Consider the following 17,552-nt stretch of genomic DNA (forward strand, 5'->3'; position numbering starts at 1 on the left):
GGTAGCGATTATAGAGACGGATAGCGATCGCGCACTCTTTTCTCCAAAGTAGGCCACAAAGGCTGAATAATACTGGGATATGGTGATATCGGTGTCTAGGGGAGATGCGACAATTCATCCTCATGCTCACAAAACCAGTCCTAGACCATGTGAGCTGCGTAAGCAGAGACCTTGGAACGTAGCATCACCATTGGGGGACACACATTGTACTATGGGATGGACCCGATCAGCCAAAACGGTCACATAATCCTTGGTAGTAAGGCGACCTTGCAGAGCAACCATGGGGCCTATGGAACACCACGACGTGGCTGCCCGAATAATGAATATCCCTGTCATATTTCGCTCTCCAAACGTATGGCTAGAAGTTGGAAACAAGTGCGAAACAGGTTTTAGTTTCGGCACCATGTTTTCCCGTTAGGCATTTGTATCAATGATGTGTGGTTTTGGAATTCCAGCTCGGACTCCAATTCTCTGCTTATGGAGCACTCCTCGTGTTGTTTTGGTGCTGACAAGGTTCGGCCGGCCGGAGTGGCCGAGCGGTTCTAGGCGCTACAGTCCGGAACCGCGCGACCGCTACGGTCGCAGGTTCGAATCCTGCCTCGGGCATGGATGTGTGTGATGTCCTTAGGTTAGTTAGGTTTAAGAAGTTCTAAGTTCTAGGGGACTGATGACCTCAAAAGTTAAGTCTCATAGTGCTCAGAGCCATTTGAACCATTTGACTAGGTTCGCGATGCGACATGCAGCGTTGCAGTGACTTTTGCAGCTGTCGTCCTCTTTATTTGCTGTCCAATCATCTTGAATGACCTTTCGTCACGATCACTCGACATATAATTTCGCTCGTGTTGTCACTTAGTTGATGATGATGATGATGCTTTCCCTGGATGTACACTACTGGCCATTACAATTGCTACACCAAGAACAAATGCAGATGATAAACGGATATTCATTGGACAAATATAACATACTGGAACTGACATGTGATTACATTTTCACGCAATTTGGGTGCATAGATCATGAGAAATCAGTACCCAGAACAACCATCTCTGGCCGTAATAACGGTCTTGATACGCCTGGGCATTGAGTCAAACAGAGCTTGGGTGGCGCGTACAGGAACAGCTGCCCGTGCAGCTTCAACACGATACCACAGTTCATCAAGAGTAGAGACTGGCGTATTGTGACGAGCCAGTTGCTCGGCCACCACTGACCAGACGTTTTCAATTGGTGAGAGATCTGGAGAATGTGCTGGCCAGCGCAGCAGTCGAACATTTTCTGTATCCAGAAAGGCCCGTACAGGACCTGCAACATGCAGTCGTGAATTATCCTGTTGAAATGTAAGGTTTCGCGGGGATCGAATGAAGGGTAGAGCCACGGGTCGTAACACATCTGAAATGTAACATCCACTATTCAAAGTGGCGTCAATGCGAACACGAGGTGACCGAGACGTGTAACCAATGGCACCCCATACCATCAGGCCTGGTGATACGCCAGTATGGCGATGACGAATACACGCTTCCAATGTGCGTTCACCGCGATGTCGCCAAACACGGATGCGACCATAATGATGCTGTAAACAGAACCTGGATTCATCCGAAAAAATAACGTTTTGCCATTCGTGCACCCAGGTTCGTCTTGAGTACACCATCGTAGGCGCTCCTGTCTGTGATGCAACGTCAAGGGTAGCCGCAGCCATGGTCTCCGAGTTGATAGTCCCTGCTGCTGCAAACGTCGTCGAACTGTTCGTGCAGATGGTTGTCGTCTTGCAAACGTCCCCATTTCTTGACTCATGGATCGAGACGTGGCTGCACAATCCGTTACAGCCATGCGGATAAGATGCCTGTCATCTCGACTGCTAGTGATACGAGGCCGTTGGGATCCAGCACGGCGTTCCGTACCCTCCTGAACCCACCGATTCTGTATTCTGCTAACAGTCATTGGATCTCGACCAACGCGAGCAGCAATGTCGCGATACGATAAACCGCAATCGCGATAGGCTACAATCCGACCTTTATCAAAGTCGGAAACGTGTTGGTACGCATTTCTCCTCCTTACACGAGGCATCACAACAACGTTTCGCCAGGCAACGCCGGTCAACTGCTGTTTGTGTAAGAGAAATCGGTTGGAAACTTTCAGATGGTTCAAATGGCTCTGAGCACTATGGAACTCAACTGCTGAGGTCATCAGTCCCCTAGAACTTAGAACTACTTAAACCTAACTAACCTAAGTACATCACACACATCCATGCCCGAGGCAGGATTCGAACCTGCGGCCGTAGCGGTCGCGCGGTTCCAGACTGACGCGCCTAGAACCGCTCGGCCACAACGGCCGGCCGGTTGGAAACTTTCCTCATGCCAGTACGTTGTAGGTGTCGCCACCGGCGCCAACGTTGTTTGAATGCTCTGAAAAGCTAATCATTTGCATATCACAGCATCTACTTCCTGTCGGTTAAATTTCGCGTCTGTAGCACGTCATCTTCGTGGTGTAGCGATTTTAATGGCCTGTAGTGTACTATAAATCTTCGATACAGTACCTCTTGAAACACTAAACATTTCTTCTCTCTTCGTTCCGGAAGCAACCACCGTACGAGCACCTATAATTTGCCCACGTTCGAATTCACTTAGCTCCGACGTAAAGCACAGAGAGATACAGGGGTCACAGTTCTGACCACGACTGACACTTGGAACGTATTGACGACATTGCAATGGTTCCGTTCGTGGTCATACACAACAACTCAACTTGAAGGCTTAACTAGCATCTACTTTTACTTCCAAGTTCTATTTTATCGCTTTGAGCGAGGGAAAATGACTGTCTCAGCGTCTCCTTACGCCCCCTAACCTACCTTATATTAAGTCTCGTGATCCATATCTGAGATATACGATTATGTAAGCATAATTGTCGCAGTATTCCACAAGATAGCGGTTCTGTAAATTTACCCAACAGGGTTTTGGGAGAACAATGTTGCCTTTTTTCCAATGATTCCCATTTAGGTGCCCCGAGAATCTGTGTTTTACTTTCGACCTGTTACGATCCTAGCAGCGCGTCGCTAAATCTTTTCTACGTGTGCCGTCGCACCTTCTTGATGACGGCGCCAAATGCTGTAGCACTACTCTAAAGCAATGCATTTTCCAGCTACTTAAATTTTTGTTCATTTGTCCGATAAGAGAAAATGTCATACAGATAGCAAACGCTGATTGAGGAAGCAAACTGAAAGCGTTTTTTGTGGATTGCTTCTATTTCAAAAACTCATTTTTATTACCAACTAGTAGCATGTGTAGTGAATAAAACCACGTTTACTGTAATTGTTAACTTTCAATGTATAGTGTTCAACTGTTTACTTTTATAGTTACATTTATGTATACAATGGTATTTGGTAATGTGGGAACGGTAATAATATGAGTACAGCCACTTCCAGCAAATACATGCCGAATACGTAGCCTAGGTTTAGATCGCTACCGTACAGAACGTACACGGCGAGCCATACTGCACGCGAGCACAATGTGCTGCACGTGTGCGGGCCGAGGCTTAACTTGTCTCGGCTTTCTTGGATGCTTCTCGGAAGTACATTTCACGTAGCACTGCGGAGCGTTATTTTTCGGCCGGCACATTCTTCACTCCAGCAGTGGCGTCAGTGCTGTTTACCCTTCGATATTTCTTCACGGTACAAATACAAAGGGAGTTCAGAGGTACAGTGGCTGTCTACACAAAAAGAGTCAGTCTAGCTATCTAGCGTCACAAACCTTTAAAAATGAATTGGAATGACAGGAGACAACGATAAGAATTCTCAATATATATCATGCAGCCGCATAAGTGGGGTGGGTACTGTAAATCTGCTACGAAGTGATGTTACATTACCATGCAGAAAGAATTTAAAGATTTAGTTGACACTGAAAGAGTAAAAAATTACAACTATCGACAGACTGCATTCATTGCTCCGTACATTAAGAAGCACTTTGTGCTAAACTTGCAGGCATGGAGCAAGATGAAATTCGTGGTAAGAATACAGTACTAAATTTTCTTACGTTGCAACAGTTTTCGATGGATTGACTAAAGAGACTATGGAAACCTTATAAACTCGTACAGTTATTACTGAAAAGTACGTTGGTTACGTCAACGGGCATACGTGGACCGATTTTTGTATTTGAAGCCCGCTATTGTTGAATTTGTGAAGGAAAAAGGAGAGCACGAAAGGAAATCAGAACATCCGGGAGGGATTGCACACCTTTCACTTTAACTGGACTTCACTCCACACTGCCCACAGTAAGACGTTGCAAAGTGAGAAACAACTTATTTCTGATTTGCTGGGGATGCATTGAAAAAGAAAATCGTACTGTGGAAGGGACAAATTCTGACAAAAAACATCGTCCATTTCCCTAGTTCACAAGCCTAAAACAACAAAACGCATGTTTTGAAGAATTCATTGTGGCCTCGAAAAAATTACAAACACAGTTTTCTAAACCTTTTCAGGACACTGCCAGTTTTACATCCGTTTTCGAGCTGTTTTCGAGATTGTTTACTATTTCAGCTGAAAGTGCTCGTGTGCATGACCAGATGGAACTGACTGATCTCCAGGGAAATTCCCGTTTAAAACACAAATTCTGTTACGTTAAAACTGGCCATCAGGTCTACGTTGTTTTTCTTGGGAAGAGTTTCCACATCTCCATAATGAGGTTGCAAACGTGATAAAATTTTTCGATCCACATATGTGTGTGAAACTCCACTAGGACCTCGCCGTGAGCGGAGATGCAGGATTCCTGCATCTGCTCTCCTACGTTCATTCCTTGACTATCAATCTATTTATTAATTTAGCATGTGTGTGAAAGGCTTGTATCGATTATGAAACTAAACAAATCACGATTACGTAGCAACCTGAGTGTGAAAATACGCGTAATAGCCTGCATCTGTCCGTACGCCGACAATTTGTACGGGATAAAAATTATGTCTTCCGTGCACCAAAAATAATTAAAAAATACTGAAAATTTGTGTTGAGAAATAAGAAATATTGAACCAAGTTGTATGAAGTGCGAGTGCATTGCCATCACAATGCAGTGTCTTCACCCCCCACCCCCTTCCCCTCCTCACACTCAGTGTGGTGTGGTGATGGTGGAAGTGTGCCGCCAGATCAGTGCAAGGGCAGTGTTCGCGTGCCGAATTTTCGGCTGTCCCTGATCTACGTAATGAGGAACTAACAAATTTTGACCTAAATTTTTAAATGCTCTCTTGTGAGGTGCCTCGTGCACAACAGAAGAGAGCAGAGCACAGAGAGAGACGAGATGTGGGTGGTACTGACCTTAGAGCGCGGTTTGGGGTCGCTAGCGGCGATGGCCTTCAGGGTGGCGACGTCATCGTCTGCAGGGCTCTTGCCGGGCTTGTCTGCGGGCTGCAGCTCCTCCAGGGAGAACCCCAGGTCCACGTCCTGCTTCCACAGCACCTCTATCAGGTCCATGTCCTGTAACACCATCAATAGTCTCCGTAAGGCACTGCCAGCTGATGACACATAAGCGCTGCAATAAAAGATCACAAAGACACAGCTCCATTTAGAACGTCTCAGTCCACCTTACCGTTCGTTCAGTATGCACTGAATCTTCAAAGCTACCATTTCAAATACAAAAACTAGTGCTTAGTGTACCTCTGGCTGAAGGGGCATTTCTAGTAAACTGATGTCTTTATATAAACAACAAAATATTTGGCTACACTAGGGTCTACTGTCGAGGAGGTAACGAAAGACTATCGAAAAGAAAGTATCAATAAATTCCTAGCATCATCCGAAACACCACGTCACCAATGTAGTTTATTTCTAAATTCGACACAAATCAGAGTTTATTCATATATGTTTGAACAACTCAAAGTATTAAATGTATTTAAGTTACAAACAACCGGAGATTTCCTCAACTATGAAAACCCATGGAACTTTCAGTGTAACGCTCGGTTGCTTGCTTTACACAAACATGTTCATATTACCACACAGTCATCCGTGGAATCTGATTTTCACTCCCTACAATTCTATGGTTTGTAGAATGTTGTATTAGCAGTAATCTTCACTACATTTACAGTGAAACAAACGTAAGATTCACTCTCAAATGCAATAAATTGCTCTTAAGCAGAATGAAAAAGTATCCTTTACTTGTCGAAAGAGGTGTACTGAAGCCAACGTCGACTTCTGGGCAGAATATTCCATATCTCCAACTATCATAAACACGATTAAATGACAGTAAAACGCAGCAACAACAATTAAATGCCAATAAGACACAGCAACTAACAAACTGTTCATTTAATTGTCAATTGCAAATAGATGTATCAATGGGTGTAGAGCGTGTGTTTATACAATGTTTTTCTAACAGAATAATCGATATCATGGATAAGTTAGCTAGCTTCCTTCAAGAACACCTTATTTCTATAGGAAGCTTGTAAATTCCTAATGCATACTTTGATGGATTTTAGCGAGGAGTAGTTACCGATCCTGAACCGATAGGTTTTGTATTGCACAATTTATTTTTGATCTGTTGTACTTCACTTCTTGACGAAAACATTTGCTTTGGTGATATAAACAGCAGTCAGCTACGACAACAATACAAAGAGACTGGTTTCATTTATATTATGACTATAAAAACTTAGTGTATGAGTGTATACTAGTACGTATAATGTTACATTAAGATGGCACAATGTCCTGCGTACGTAACTTGAGTATGCAGGATATCCCAAAGTCTCGGCGTCAACTACACAGACGATGGGAGATCCTTAAAAAAATTGTTCAAATGGCTCTGAGCACTATGGGACTTAGCATCTGAGGTCATCAGTCCCCTAGAACTTAGAACTACTTAAACCTAAATAACCTAAGGACATCACACACATCCATGCCCGAGGCAGGATTCGAACCTGCCACCGTAGCAGCAGCGCGGTTCCGAGATCCTAAACCGAGTATTTTGAGATAAGCAATCGTCGGAGAAAAATATTTCGGGCTGGTGACGTATTAAATAAGCCATGGACCTGAGGGACGTTTTTGTAAACAGCTTACATCTGTGCACAGATGTTGGTAGCGCTACTACGACGAACGACAGGTAATCGTCTGGGGCGCAGGAGGATTTTTTAATATAGGGTTACGTGAGTTCATTGTACGAAACACTGATAGAAACTGTAGAGACAATAGTTGGTATAATTCTAACTATCAATCTACCTCTGCAGCAGACGACAGGGATATCTGAGACGAATGTCAAAATTTTATTCGCTGTTTTAATCCATGCACTGAGACTGGAGGTCATTGCTTATGTCATTACAGACCTAATCACTCTTAGTCTCACATCTCTGTTAGCAACCAGTTTAGAATCCTCTACAATTTGTCACAAAGCCTAAGGCGGTTTGGAAAGTATAGACGTAGATATGAATAATTTTGGCCGGAACCGTCTAGGACATCCCGTATGATGAATGAGACAATACTGTCCAGCATTAAAGGATACAAGAAATGTACGCAAGAGTGCACGGAGGATCAGAGCTACAGGGAACGAGGACCTTGCATTAGTTTTTTGAGAGTGGGGGGTTTGGAGGAAACGTATTAAGCACAAGTTATTACAAAATAAAGTTCAAAACTATTGAAAAACTGTGTTTATTAATTGCCAAATATACGGATGCTACCACTTTATAATATATACCTATGACATACAATGTACTTAAACTGAGAGATTCTGCACGAGGTTCGAAAATGTTATTTTGCTGTCAGGAAGGTAATGTTCAGATAAATGTGATACGTTTCCTATTCACGTTTTTAGTAGTTTTTCGCGTTAGCTGATAACACGAGAAAAACCGACTCGAACTGAAGGTAAAGGGTTTAAGGAAGCTTTTAGAATTCAGAACTGCAAGGAGGACAGACGAAAATGGCGAAACCGTTTTGAGAATCCACATGAAATGGTTCTGGACACACATGCTACTGCTCAGTATCCATAGCACGCTGCGGCTTTCTTCAAAGTGATACTGAATTGGTACGCCTGTGTAAGGTGGGCAGTTAAGCGAAGATCCTATTTTTACTTTTTTATTTTATTTTATTTCTTTTCCCCTGGACTGAAACTGCCTTTTCCCCCTTTGCCCATAGCTATGGACGCCCTTGATTGTGGTTTTCACGCGAACTTCTTACACCCTGTCTTTGCTTCACTTACTGACCACTCGTTATTGCACGACAATAGCTATTAGCACCTGCTATAGGTATAGGTCAGTTATGCATTTGTTCGGCGTTTTCTGGACAGCAGTTCGCATTAAATACGACAAGAATTCCATCTTCATTGTAAGTCCTCAAAGCGTGTAATAGGGGCGGGACCTGGAATTACTTTGCAGATATACGGAAACTGTAGTCAGTTACTGTTTCTGAAAGCGTTTCAACGATGTAGCAAGTGCCTCCTACAAAAGAGGTATTTCAAATTACTATTGAACCATGACAGCGTCGTGTGAAAGGGAAGACATGTTTTGCTAAAATACGGAAGTAGTGTGCGTGTGGCGTGTGTAAAACTTAAGACGGGTAACCGGGTGGTAAGTGTCAAGACAGAACTAGGGGTAACGTTTGCGACGCTAGTTGTTTTAACGCAGTTCTATATGAATGAGAAACAGCGGTCGCCACGTCGGGCGATAGCGCAACAGACGAACCTGCGGCGCTATATACTTGTGTTGTGGTGGCGCGGCGCGGCGCGGAGATTGCTGGCGTGGGCTCCACGTGTGGCCAGCGAGCAGAGGCGTGAACGAGGTCGCCTCTACCAGGCCGCCATCTTGCTGACAGCGGACTTCAGCACCATGGAGGGGAGGGGACCCGGAAAAAATTGTCCCTCAGTTCTCCCGGAAACACGGGATCCTACTTGCACCGTGACCAGCCATACGAAAACTTTGCACCTGGCGCCAAGCAGTTTTGAACTTAATAGTTCATTCGTAAAATACGTCTCGACGCACTCATTGTCATTCGACTACATATCGGATAAACATCAGGCGTAAAAGAATCGTTTGTAACCGTTTGTGTTTTTGTATGGGGTAGAATTCGTTCTACGAGTAGCACGTAAGATGCTGTTTTATAATGGTGAGACCTGAACTCCACTGACAAAACTTCGGCCTTTATTCAGGAATATTTTGGTATCAGGGACCCATGGTCTTCAGAGGCCTGACAGAGTACTAACGTAATAATAGTTTAATCGTTTTTTTAACTCTAATTACCTTCGTTACCGTGAAAATACCTTTACAACAGTGAAAAAGCCTATAACGTGTAGTGAAAATCACAATGTACTACACAAAACACGAAGTAAAACAATAACTGTCAGGCAGGTGCAGAAGTACTGTGACGTGTTTCCCATCGTCGCGGGAACACCTCAGCATTGCGTCGTTGTACTGTTCTTCCATTGCATTCTTTGAACCTATACACGAGGTGCATATCGGCCGAGTCTTCGTTAGTAACCCCATTCACACTGTTGTGCATCAGTGTTAGCGTAAAATCAACGCTGCCGGAGAAACAAACGCGAAACAGAGCCGCGTAATACTGAATGCAGGCTTGAGGGATAAGAGTAAAGTGGACATTTCTGCTGTTATGCAAATATTTTCAGTGCAATACAAACACAAAGGTAAATGGCGACAAGTAATCAACCACAACGCAGTTAGTCTGTAACGAGCCATCCGAGACCACCAATAGTTTGTACGGAAATATTCAGAAAATATCCTAAACGAACTCCGAACTTTTTTTCGGTGGAGTTCTCATTCGCCGTGTTAGGGAAGTCACAAGGATAGAAAATTGTAGCGAAATGCAGGAAAACCTGCAGGGTATCCAGACTTGGTACAGGGATTGGCAGTTGAAACTCAACATAAACAAATGTAATTTACTGTGCATAACCAGCAGGAAAGAACTGTCCTGTTCGATTTTGGAACTGTCAAACACACACTAAAACACATCCGACAAACATATTGCAGCAAGCGTACGGAGTGATTTACGAGGGAACGATCGCGAAAAAATATTCGTATAAACACACATGCCAAATAGATTTATTAGACGAATCCTCAAGAACTGTAGCATACTCGCAAAGGATTGTTATTGTTGTGGTCTTCAGTCCGAAGAATAGTTTGATGCAGTTCTCCATGTTAGTCTATCCTATGCAAGTCTCTTCATCTCTGCATAATACCGCAACTTAAGTCTATTTGAACCTGCTTACCGTATTCAAACCTTGATCTCCCTCTACAATTTTTAAACCCTCCCTCCAATATTTCCTTCCATTATCAGACTGATGATTCGTTGATGCCTCAGGTCGTATCCTATCAGCTGATCCCCTCTTTTAGTCAAGTTATGCCATAAATTCCTTTTTTCCCCAATTCGATTCAGTACGCATGTCCGAAAGAACATTGCATCGCTCTTCTTAACAACACAGGCACAGTAGTTTCGTATTTATCCTCCGGTACCAAGCACCGACTTTCAATTGAAATGTGCTTCCCTGTACGGAAATAACATAATGCGCCTACGATTACAGGTTGTGACGCAGGAAGTACGACATATGGGAGTTTGGGTGTGGCCGTGAGTAGTGTATGGACAGCCACAGCGGTTTAGGCGACTTCTCGTGTAAAGCGAAAAATCGTATTTCGAGTCCCGAGTCGACACAAATTTTTAATGTCGGGGAGACCTCGACACTTCTAACACAACGCTGATCTACAAGGTAGCGCATTCTAGCGAAGCAGACTAGAAGTACATTTCTGAACAGTGGGACATCTTGTTTAGTGTGTGTGTATTGTATTGATTTCCATCGCGAGTTTAAACAACGATAAGAAACTGCAGAAAATAATCCGGTGAGTCCAGATTAGCAATGAAAATAGCAGGGTACTTTGTAGATATGTGTGATAATGAATGATTTCTAACTGTTGTGTAGTTGAAAGCATGCTGTTAGCTTTGTTGTCGTGGAAGGGAAAAGTTCTGTAACTTATTGGCTGACTACAGTGCCGTGTCTTCTTCAGTCGTACAGTTCGGGCAGATTTCGATACTCTCGCATGGGATGATTCCGACAAGCCGACTTCTCCCAAAATTTCGGATTTCCTGCTTTGAAGGAACGTGTAAAATTATTTATTTATTTACAAAGTATTTATAAGCCTTGCAAGTATAAAAACAAAGAAAAATTTATGTCAATGTACGTCGGAGGGTATGGCCGCCGCTATTCAAGAAGTGACAGACAGCAAAATGCCCCTTGCAAACTGCCACCAAACTATTCTCGATACCGAGAAACACGTTGCGTTTAAGAGTTCTGAATGGCAACGTGTCTAATCGACAGAATGGGAAAGGAGCCACCCTAACTGCTGCTGTAGAAGATGAACACGTAACGCATTTGTTACTGCTGGATGCCAAAGGATTTGGATTAACAGTGATTGATGTTAGAGAACTTGCTTTCAAATATGCAGAGAGGAATAGCATTAGTCGTATATCAAACTGTTCGAAACAAACGGCAGGATACGATAGGGTTTATTCCTTCTTAGAAAGAAATCCAAATTTCCGTATGAGAAATCTAGGTGACTAGCTTATGCTCGCTCAAGGGAACTCAATAAAGAAGAAATGGGGATTTTTTTTTTTTTACAAATCTCAGAGCAATGTAAAATACGCTTGGATTATGGGAAGATCTGGGAAGAATTTTCAGTGCGAACGATACTGCATTTGAACTCATTTGCAAAACGGGAAGGTCATTTCTCTGAGAGGAAAGAAGCATTTTTTTCATGCTATTACAGGAGAAAGTGGTTCTACTGTGACCGTAATGGTTTGCAGCAGTGGGCGGGGACTTTGATTCCACCTTCTGTAATCATGAAGGACGTTTTAGACAAAACCCCTGATATTCAAAAGGGTTGCCAAATGGATAATCTATTCACATGTCCGAATCTATCATGATGTATCATCTTTCAAAAGCCTGAAACACTCCTATAACGAGGCGTGCCGAAGCTTCGTGCTCCATCACCCAGGAAAGGGCATCACAAAGGGAGATTCAAACAACAGGCAATCTAACGAGTGAAAAGTGTGATCTACCCATATAAACCAGATGTATTGACTGAAGATGTCTTTGAATATGAATTGGTCACTACGCCACATGATATCCCACAAGTTAGAGTAGGCGATGACATCGCTGTGGATAATGACTCGGTCCGGCCACCACCTACTCAGTCCTCATTTGATGAAATATCACCAGCGCCAATTGTTCAAAGTAAGTTTTCTGGAGGGAAGGTGTCTAGAAAACAAGAATCTGTCGTTCTCACATCAGAAAATTACCGAAGATAACTTCGGGAGAAAGCGGCCACACAGCAATCAAAGCGACGTTCAGGGAAGGATGTAGTATGCTCGGTTGCGAATATCAAGGATAAAGATAACTACGGTGGTGAATGTGGTGGTTTTCACTATGATGATACTGCTAGTCAAATATGGATGAAGTGTGCTGGCCAGTGCAACAGATGGTTCCACGAGATGTGTTTTGAAAAAGGCGACGAACTCAGTTTGACATGCGAAAATTGTTCATAATCACTTTGTATGATTTGTACAGATTTTTTAATTTAACTAGGTGACTACAGTTTCTCATCTCTTTGGCAAAAGTTCGTTTTCTTAAGTATTATTGTTATTTATTTTTGTTTCCCCTTTTTGTCTGTCACCTAAAATCATGTCTCAAGCAAGATCTCCCGAACTTTAAAGAAGTGGACATTTTGCGTTATACTCTACAAATTAAACAATTACACGACCTGTGCTAATTAAATTTTTCGTACTATCAAAATGAATAACTTGAAGTCTAACAAATATCTGAAGAAGTGTGTTGTACAATTTTTTGAGCAGTTGTCCTTCAATTTCAATTTCCCTCGTAGGGTGTCGAGTTATCCCAAAATACCTTACTTTATAACGGCTGTAATCGCAGCAGTGCTTGTTCATTCGGACACGCACGGAAGTCCGACCACTGCAACAACAGAGGAACTCCAATGTCGTACGCATATAAGTAGTGCTCACTTGATAAATATTGACTCACGTGACATCTTAGATGATAGGGATTGCAAGGAAGATACCTTAGCGCCCAAGATGGTTCTAGAGAACTCTGGAGGAGGAACCGCTACAACGCCAGTAGTGCATGGGTGCCTCCGTTCCCGGAGCCGGAGGAATTGTCGCGCGCCGGCCGTGGACAAAAAGCGGCCTTAATACTAGCTGGCACCGCCGGCGGCGCTGCGGAGCCGTGGCTCCGTCTGGCCACTGGTCGCCTGTGAAAGGCGCCCAGCGGCGTACGCCCACGCCGGAGACTTTTTACAGCCGCTGCTGGCTGCCGGCCTGCACATTCTAGGCCCACACACTAGAAAGGGGTGCCGAGAGCGCCCTCATACTTTCTCCTATGCTAGGGGCGACGGCTCTCTACTGCAAATACTGACACAGACGAGTACACACGAAACTTCGACAACAGGGGCATATGAGGTGGTTTCCACGATTACAGGAAAGGTAACCACAATAAAAAAAATTATAGAACCTTCAGAAGTGTAAGATAAACGAAAAATCCAACAATTTATCGTTTCTCTATTGAATCAAAAAACTGCTGCTGAATAGTACTCGCAGTTTAGCAGGAATGCTTCCGGAATACCCACCTTCACCTGCGGAACAACCACTACGACAATATCTAACTTTCTGTATACATGCAGTCTGAAGCGATGAATGAAACTGTACCAAGGCCGGGATTCGAAGCCGGGTCTCGTGCTCACTAGGGAGAGGCGCTAAACACTGCGCCACCCTGGCACTGTGGCCTTGTGCAACTGCACGGACTACCGTAACACGTCTTCCTTCTCAATTCTAATTCTCATTCACGCCTCAGCCCACTTGGTATTCCCCTTAAACTGGAACAGCATTGCAGAGGCTCTCCCATTGCACTGGAATAGCGCCTCAGTATCGAACAAAAAGGGGGATCCTGCCTGAGACACAGTCATAGTTGCTTTAATCAGATGAAACTATCATCATTAACCTCGCATCAGGAAATTTACAATTTATATAATAATCATGGACACTTTAACAGACTGTAACCACCACACGTGTAATTGTCTATTCCCACGGGATGGAGTGAGGTAATGCGGTGTACTGCAAGTTCGACCCACATTTGGCTGGACGACAGTTCAAATCCTTGACCGGTCTTTCTGATTTAGGTTTTACGATCTTTCCGTAAATACTTAATGTTAATGCTGGGATATTTAATCGGTCGATTACGTTCCCCGTCCTGGCTTAATCCAAGTATGTGATCCCTAACGACCACGTAGTTGGCTAGACATTAAAACCTAATCTTCCTTCCTCTTTTTTCCTCGTGGAGACCTTCTATGCCATCCGACGGAATGTCTGCAACGCGGTAGTGTCATATACAGGCTGATCAGAAACAGTCTGAAGAGCTTTTACAGGTGCTGCAGGGTAGGTTGTGCTGAGAAACTATAGTCAGAAAAAATTCGATACGTTCCGGAGTTAATTAGCTTTGATGTTAACCTGGCTGTAGCGCGTATGTCCAAGAAGCCCGGCAGATAAATTAATGCCAGTTGTTCTCATAGCACAGATGACAGCGCGCAGGACTGCTCAGCCTTGCGCTCGGGTTCTATCTTTTCTACCGTCCAATGCCCAATATTCCTATCGCCCCCTTGTTTGGTTTTAGGAAACCAAAAGAAGAATACATTTGGCGACACAGTCTCTGGCGGGCCGCTTTTTAAAATACTGTCTAACCTCTGCCTTATAGGATACATCGAATAACCGTAAAAAAAAATGGTTCAAATGGCTCTGAGCACTATGGGACTCAACTGCTGAGGTCATTAGTCCCCTAGAACTTAGAACTAGTTAAACCTAACTAACCTAAGGACATCACACACATCCATGCCCGAGGCAGGATTCGAACCTGCGACCGTAGCGGTCTCGCGGTTCCAGACTGCAGCGCCAGAACCGCGCGGCCACTTCGGCCGGCGAATAACCGTAAATTTACGTAGTAATTTCATTTCCGAACACACTAATGAAGGCTTATTGTACCATGCTTCACCCTTTTCTCCCTCAATATTTATTAAAAATTATATTTGTTGCCAGTTACGAAGATGTGTTAGTATGATCTTTTAGCAAGTTACTTCTGTTCTGTTTATATTTACGTAAAATTTTAATCGTCAGATGTCGACAGTGCAGGAATAAATCTATTGCTACTTATCGTAAAGAAGACACGTTAAGTTGCACACAGACAGAGTTAAAAGACTCTTACATAAATAAAGCTTTCGGCCACAGCCTTGATCATACACCATTCATACACACAAGTAAGCACACCTCATGCACATATGACCGCCAACTGCTTGCTTGCTTGTGTGTATGAACGGTGTGTGTGTGTTTCTTACTGATCACGGCTGTGGCCGAAAACTTCATGTGTCTTTTTCTTGCGTCTATCTGCAACTTAACGTGTCTTCTTTACGGTAAGTAGCAATCTGTCTTTTCCTACATTGCTTTTATTCCTTCCTGCAGCTTCCATTGCTTAAGCATCAGGTGTATTATTTTCGACATAAGTTGCTGAATATATGGTATGTTTGGCGCAATTTTATCGTCTTTCAGAATGGTATGTGCACCTATCGCAAGGGGACAAAGCCGTTCATTAACATCCGTAGACCGCAAAGACGCAGGTGGGAAAACATGAAGGTGTTTGTGTGCACCTTCAGGTATACTACATTACACGCAGATGTTGGCTCAACTGAATTATTTCCTTCCACGCTATCACTTCCAATGTTGTACTGCGACTCAACCGTGAAAAGAAGATGTGCGGTTGTCTACTGAGTAAGTTACAAACAGGCATGTTCGCTGAAAATGCTTCACCCTGTCATTGATGGTTACCTTGGAACATATCATCTACAAGAAACCTTTAACACATAGTATTGATACCTCACTTCGGACGGCTGCAGTTGGAATGAAGTTCTGGTCACTTTCATATGGATGTGTTGCAGAAAATGCTTTATTTACCAATTGGATGTTCCCGACACAGATTTATAGAAGCCGGATGTGTGCTGCAGTATAAGGGTGGCATTAGCACTATGCACAGCCACTTACCCACATTTCCCAGAATTAGACCTGCCAGTGGCTTTCTTATCCGACGCAGTTCGTCTGATAAAAGGTGCCGCGAAGCTATTCCTCTGAAATAACTTCCGTGTTTATTGTATCAGGTTTTCCCTAGTTACTATAGGGGTAGCGATATTTCCCTAAATAACGCAGATCATTGCAGGCTGTTTCAAAACTGCTATGTAAGTACAAACAAAGTATACCGAACGATGAATAATTTATTTCATAATACAGTCCATCATCATAGGTGACCACCGCAGTGGTTTATAAGCCAATTAGTGAACTACCTTTTCTTTTAAAAAAATCAAACTCCCATGTGTAAAACCTCTTCAAACTTCTGATTACTTTACAAATAAGTTAATGTGTTTGTTGTCTGGGTAATTTGTCCGCCGTTTTAAGGAAAGAGTACTTTTTTTCATGCATCTCAATGTTTATGAAGTCGCATCTACTGAACGAGGGCCCACGGGAAATACGGGCCCCGCAACAAACTTGTGACATCACACTAGTTTCCTCTGCCGACATGCATCGCGAACGATCGGCTACGTGCGTGGGCAGACGGGAAATCAGCATGTCAGTGAAGAGGCACCTGAGAAAGTCCTTGGCATTGTCGTTTATGTTGCCGGCCGCGGTGGTCTCGCGGTTCTAGGCGCGCAGTCCGGAACCGTGCGACTGCTACGGTCGCAGGTTCGAATCCTTCCTCGGGCATGGATGTGTGTGATGTTCTTAGGTTAGCTAGGTTTAAGTAGTTCTAAGTTCTAGGGGACTAATGACCACAGCAGTTGAGTCCCATAGTGCTCAGAGCCATTTGAACCATTTTTTTGTCGTATGTTATCGAAAGCGCGAGTCTAAGCACGCAGCTACAAATTGTTAAAGTGACCTCAAATAGCAGCTTGTTTCCCGCTGGAGACGATCGCTACAATTCGTAAGGCCTGCAATGTCATGTAAAGTGATGTATGCCACAGGACCCATATATCTCGTTGGCTCTGTCCCGAACTGTGAGTCGTATATTGGTATAATTTTGCAGGTACATTCAGTGCTATATGCGTATACCGTCTGTAAGACGTGTTGCTAATAGAGTTAATAATATAGAAGTAATAAATTAGAACGCCACGCCTGACGATGAAGTTTTACTGCTTGAACGCCAGAAATGTAGTAACTGGTGAACTTCTTTCCTTTCATCATTGTGTGGGGGCGGGGGGGAGGGTATCACCCAGAAACAGTTTCATAAAGGTTAGAAATTATGTATAAAGTTTGTTGGAAATCCATAAATGCTCTCATTCTTAAATACTGAAGGAATGCAGTCTGGGGAAATTGCGCGACGTGAGTTAGCATGCCTCAATACATTCATACATTTTCTAACTGTGATACTTGTCTTACAGGTTAAACCATTGACAAAAGATTACACCCCTCAATGAGTCACCGGCCGTGGTGACCGAACGGTTCTAGGCGCTTCAGTCCGGAACCGCGCGACTGCTACGGTCGCAGGTCCGAATCCTGCCTCGGGCAT

The 17,552-nt window shown here is 43.6% G+C and overlaps 1 protein-coding gene across 4 annotated transcripts in view; it reads right to left on the bottom strand.

The window, feature by feature from the left end:
* Positions 1-17,552, bottom strand: part of LOC126260109 (segmentation protein cap'n'collar) — a 426,742-nt gene that overhangs the window by 222,282 nt on the left and 186,908 nt on the right. For all 4 annotated transcript variants that reach the window (XM_049957344.1, XM_049957345.1, XM_049957343.1 and 1 more), the window contains exon 2: positions 5,285-5,443. In XM_049957344.1, the coding sequence (XP_049813301.1) occupies positions 5,285-5,443 (159 nt within the window). The remainder of the gene's footprint in view (positions 1-5,284; positions 5,444-17,552) is intronic.

This window comes from Schistocerca nitens, chromosome 5 (genome assembly GCF_023898315.1).
Source record: "Schistocerca nitens isolate TAMUIC-IGC-003100 chromosome 5, iqSchNite1.1, whole genome shotgun sequence".
Taxonomy (NCBI): domain Eukaryota; kingdom Metazoa; phylum Arthropoda; class Insecta; order Orthoptera; family Acrididae; genus Schistocerca; species Schistocerca nitens.